This window comes from Pteropus vampyrus, unplaced genomic scaffold (assembly GCF_000151845.1).
Source record: "Pteropus vampyrus isolate Shadow unplaced genomic scaffold, Pvam_2.0 Scaffold3, whole genome shotgun sequence".
Lineage (NCBI taxonomy): Eukaryota > Metazoa > Chordata > Mammalia > Chiroptera > Pteropodidae > Pteropus > Pteropus vampyrus.
The window spans coordinates 7,133,688-7,139,340 of NW_011888784.1; the positions used below are offsets into that span (position 1 = coordinate 7,133,688).

At 41.3% G+C, this 5,653-nt stretch overlaps 1 protein-coding gene across 2 annotated transcripts in view; it reads right to left on the bottom strand.

Annotated features, from left to right (window-relative positions):
* Positions 1-279: 279 nt before the first annotated feature.
* The window catches only part of SETBP1 (SET binding protein 1), a 357,459-nt gene continuing 352,085 nt past the window's right edge, over positions 280-5,653 (bottom strand). For both annotated transcript variants that reach the window (XM_023531407.1, XM_023531413.1), the window contains exon 6: positions 280-1,426. In XM_023531407.1, coding sequence (XP_023387175.1) covers positions 807-1,426 — 620 coding nt within the window. In that variant the 3' untranslated portion in view covers positions 280-806. The remainder of the gene's footprint in view (positions 1,427-5,653) is intronic.

The following is a 5,653-nucleotide window of genomic DNA, read 5'->3' on the forward strand; positions in this document are numbered from 1 at the left end:
TAAGTTAATGAAAGGTATATGGAAGTACATAATGGGCAAAGGAAAAGTAGGAACAGACAATGCTAAATATCAGTGTTTGTGTGATAGAGGAGGCATACAGAAGAACATGAATGCAAGCCTACGGTTGCCTATCACTAGAATTCCACCTTCTGATGACATGAGTCCATCTGAGGAACTGTATCATTAATGGAAAGATTCAGGTCACCCGAAGATGATGTTGGTGCCCAAAGCCCAGCCAAGCTTGAAAAACCAAACGAAATAAAAACACCCGAAGATGATGTTGGTGCCCAAAGCCCAGCCAAGCTTGAAAAACCAAAAGAAATAAAAACCAATTAAATGTAAGTGGGTTACAACAAAGCCAGTTGAGAAATTTGCAGCTTTTCTCCCCTTGGAATGTTTCCTAATTGAGGGTATTTCCCTTTTAATTTCCCTGGCCAGCAAATGCAATGGAATCAAGGGTGCGCCTTGGATGCAGGAGGTCAGGTGGCTGTCGGAGCACCACCGGCTTTCTCCTCCTGGATGGGTCTTCTCGCTGGCTTGCAAAGGCTCTAGCCATACTGGAGTGCCACTTGGTTAGGAACTGCTGAAAAGCACAAACAAGCTTCTTTTGAAGGCGTCCTCCCTGCTTTGCTTTCCCAAGAGCTACTGATGGCTCAACCCCGTCATCTGGCCCGATTCTGCCTGCCCAGCTTCTGGAGAGAAGGACAACGGTGTCCCTGCAGAGGGGGATTCCGCTCCCACCCCGGCTCACTGCACTTCCAAGGCTTCAGTTCCCCCAGCCCCAGGTTCAGACGCCCAGACCCACCCTAGGGAAGGACATCGCTCTCACTCCCTCTGGATTTCCTCTGCCTTTTGGCCTTCACCTCCTCTTCCTGGGGAAGGGGCTGCTGCTGGGGAGGCTGCTGCGGGGACTGGGTGGGAGGCTGAGGTTTGTGTTTCCTCTTCCCGCCTCCTCGGGAGGTCTTGGGCAGAGGCGGGGGTGGCGGCGGGGGCGGGGGCGGGGGCGGGAGGGGGGGGGGCGGGGGCGGGGGCAAGGGCGGCGCCTCCCGGGCCATGTGGATGACCGCTTCGATGGTGGCCATGATCGTGTCTTGGCTGGCGGTGGGTTCCAGCACGAGCGGGCTCAGGCTGGGCTTCTGACCCCTTTTGCTGGGCAGATCGATGCATTTTTCCAGCACCGGCATTTGGTCTCTGGAGTCCTCATCGAACTGGGTAGGCTGCTTTCGAGGACGCCCCCTCCTCTTCTTGACGAAGTTGTTGCCTGTCTTTGATTGTCTCTGTAGCCGCTTGGCCTTCAAGATCTTGTTCACGTGGTCCAGGTTCTTCTTGGTGGACAGAATCTTGGTGTAGTTGCACATCTTCCGCACCTCGCACTGGATGGCTTCAATCTCCCGCCTCTTGAAGCGTTTCTTCAGGGAGGTGCTGGCTGCAGGAGAGGGAAGAGAGAAGAAACTGAGCACAGGATGCCAGTTGCTTTAAACCCAGCCTTTTCAGCGACAACTGGCATTATAGTTGGCTATGAAGATTATGAAGAGCTAATGATATGGATATGATGTAGTACCCAATATTTTTTTTCTTTACTAGTATTAAAAGTAAAAATAGACATCAGTTAACTATCTGATGTATACAATGCATTTCTATTTATATTATTTTAATCTTTATAACAATCACATGAAATACTCTTATTCCCATTTTTAAGATTTGGAAACTGAGGTCCACGCCAAGTGAGGAAATCTACCTCGGGAGTCAATGTCGGAATCATAATATAAATTTCCTTATTATAGCTTTTATTTTTTACAGACTTTTGACATTTGTTATGATTCAATTTAGCATTTAGGTTATACTTTCCCTTTTTTAGAAAACGTTGAATGAATAGAATGAGAAGCAGCCTTCCATATCAAGCCATCTGGATCATTCACACGTACCGTCAACCTCCAAAAAGAGATGCCTTGACCTGAACTGGAATATGTAACGGAACCTATTTTCTTTCTAACTCTCCTCCTGACAGGAGGGAGGATTATTTTCTGGGACACTCTATTTGGGATGACACCATCTCTTTTCCCCTGTAATGTTCTGGACTTGTCAAGTTGCCTGATGATGTCCATTTGACAAGTCCTTAACTAGCTCATCCTCTGGGAACCTGAAGGGAAATACCAGCCAGGTATTTCTGAAGCATTTGTACTTGTGCTACTGGGCTATTGTTTGGAAAGAGCTCTTTTCATGTCCTAGTGGCCAGCTGCTCCTCTAGTTTATGAGCCAAACCTCTAGCCTCAGGAAGTCCTGTACTGCCGCCACTACTGCTTCATTCTGAAGTTCAGACAGCGTGAAGTGTGAATGACTTCAATGTGTAGCAGACTTGCCCTCCTTTAGGTTGTTCTTGCTCCTTGTGTTGTTCACGAGAAGGCACTCGTGTCTATTCATGTGTATACACACACACACACACACACGAGCACTCACAATATGCTGCTGTCCCATCTTCACACTGGCTATTCCCTCTGGCCATTTATAAACTTAAGAAGTGTGTCCTCACCTAGTTCTTTGCTGCTCTGATTTCTCCTAAATGCTCAATCCCAAAGAAGCCCAGAATAGGGTAGAAGAGTTGACCCTACTAAATGCCTCCAGCCTATAAGGAAATGTGTTTCATTTCAGCATCACCGTTTATTGTGTTATCCCAAATTGTTTCAACTATTAGTTGAACACTGTAAGGGAGATGGAAAATTGCTGAAAACACGGATACCACTCTCACTTATTCTTGGGTCCTCCCACTTTGTTCTTTCCTCTGCTTTACGCCATTTCTCTCTCATGCTGTGCCCAACACAGATCTGCAGGAGGGTTTTATTTGAAGTTATTTACACCACTAGTTTCGTGCAGTGAGAAGCTTTGAGTTCCACAGGACAGGTCAAAATGTTACTGCTTTTGGCCAAAGGTCAAAGCAAGACTTTCTAAGCAATGCATAACTAGGAAACAATCTTTCAAATAAGTTATCAAAGATCAAAATAGAACAAAATCAGAGTGAGTTTCTGACTGCAAAATTCTTGTAGTTAGTGTTGTAAAAGGAAAAGGTTGCTCGATTATAAGCTTTCGAAAGCAGAGACCAACTTTTACTGGTCTTTATGTCCTTCATGGGGCACAGCATGGTGCCTCCTGCATGGAAAAGATTTCAAAATTGTTTCTGGACTGGCAATTTACACTAATCATTGCTGCCTTATAGTCATATTCTTCTCTAAACGAGTTCTAGTTTGGATTTTTAAAATAACCACTTTCAATATAGTGACAGTAAGAACATGTCAGAGCCAAATAATTTATCTTGTCTGCATAGTTTATGAGTAAATAGAAACTAGTCAAAAATACTCCACAAAACTTCTGCATTATTCCAAATACAGATTCCATTTGCAGTTTACACTCTCTACAGTTTATACCATCCATAGAGGAATAAAATGCAATGTGATATATAATAGAGCATGCATCTACAAAATAAATAATTTCGAGTAATTAGTTCACAATATTTGACTAAGTAAAGCTTGATTGGAAAAATCTGTGAGCTGGAGGTCAATTGGAGCTATGATAACCAGTGGATTGTCTCCCTCAGTGTATTCTTTTTAGTGTGAAATGCCAAAAACAAACCAAAAAAGGAACCTCACAGATAATATTATATTCAATAATTTTTATATTGCATATTTTTTATTAAGCTCTTGTACTGAAAAATGATTATGAAACAAAAATTAATTCTGAGTAGCATAAAGCTACCAAACTACTACAAATATCACAATCGACTCCTTTACACCCTCCATTCATATTTAATAAATGTTAACTTTGTGCCAGTAGAGAAAGAACATGTTATAGATTCGGCTACATCAGTGCTCCCCGATCAATTCTACCTCCTTCTCTTTCCATGCTTGTATTCATACTTTTGCTACATATACATGAAACTCCATCATAAAAATTAAATGTCTGAAACCACCTGATGTTGGTAATGCTGTAAGGAAGTGGGAACGCTTGCACACCGTTGGTAGGAATGTAAACTGGTATAATCATTTTGGACAGTGACAAGGGCAATAACTACTAGAGGTGGAAACAGGCAGGCTCAATAACGCCCCAGTGATTCCACGTCCAGGTGGTCTCCTTTACGCATTTGTCACAGGAAGCCAAAAATGCACATGGAGGTTCCTTGAAGCTCTGAAGACTCTAAACAATCTAAATATTAATGAAAAGGATAATCAATCAACTGTGATACATTCAAACAATGGAATATTACACATATGTTAAGAGGAATAAATTAGGAATAAATATATTAACAGGTTTAAATCTAAAAAAAAAAAGGTTGAATAAAAAAGTAAATAACAAAAGTGTTTTTAGTAAGCCATTTATGCAAATTTAAAAACACAGAGATGCCTTAAATTTTTATTTTATTTTCGATGTCCAAATGTGGAGGTTTAAAGTGTCTACATGCTAAACATCAATTGTGAGCCAAAGACTTGGTGAATGAGATTTCAGTCTCTCTTCGCTCCAATCTACCCTGTGGGACCTTATCAAGCCTCCAGAGTAACGTCGTCCAATAGAATTTTCTGCAGTGGTTGAAATGTTCTTTATCTGTGCTGTCCTACATGGCAGCTACTAGATACATGAGGCCACTGAGCACTTGAAATGTGGCTAGTGTGCCTGAAAAAAAAATGAAATTTTAATTTAATTTTAATAGCTACATGCGGCTAATAACTACCCTAGTTGGCAGTGTAGCTCTAGACCTAACCACCCTGAAATACGGAGAACACATTGGATTCATTCAGTAAAACCCAGATTGTGGGAAACTTTGGGCAAACAACCTGGTGCCTTAACAAGTAAGATGCAAAAAGAGACAGAAAATGGAAAAGGGTGGAAGTGTAAACTAAAAGAAGCTTGAGATTAAATGATTATATTTGGATGCCAACTTAAACAAATTGTCCATAGAGATCACAGATCATGAATTCATGAACATCTGTGTACTATCTGGGCATTTCATGATGTTATATAATTACTGTTAACTATTTTAGGTGTCATAATTGCTTTGGGATCATGCTTTTTTTTTTTTTCTTTTTAAAGTACCTATCTTTTAGAAGTAAACACTAAAATATTTATAGATTAAATCATATGATATTATCCGGATGGCTTCGAAATCATAAGAAAGAGCGGAGGTAAGTGGAAGTTTTGATGAAACAAGATTGACCGTTATCCCTGTATGCAAACAGCAGAGTACAGGGCAGCGAGAAAGACTTTGTGCAGGTGCAGCTGGAAACCAGGTTGGACTATGATGAACCGCTTAGCCTCTCTGGGTCTCTTCTTCTTCATCTCTTACATTGGATGTTTTGACTAGATGCTCTCAAAGTTCCCTTCTAGATTTAAAAATTGTTATAATTCTTTCCTATACTCATTATCAATTGCCTTGCCAAATGTGAGGTGGTTTTCTATAACATTTATTTCATCTAATAATTTTGAAATCCTAATGTCAGAGAGGACTCTGGACTTGGCAGGGTTCGATATTCACAAATCTTTCTCCATATTGCTTATGACTGCACTGTCTCTCTAAATGTTTTCAGATTTTTCTCCCTTCAAACTGTTTTCTTATTAGACGGTAATTTCTGGGCTCTTGCAGCAAGATTGATTCCATATTTGCTCTCCT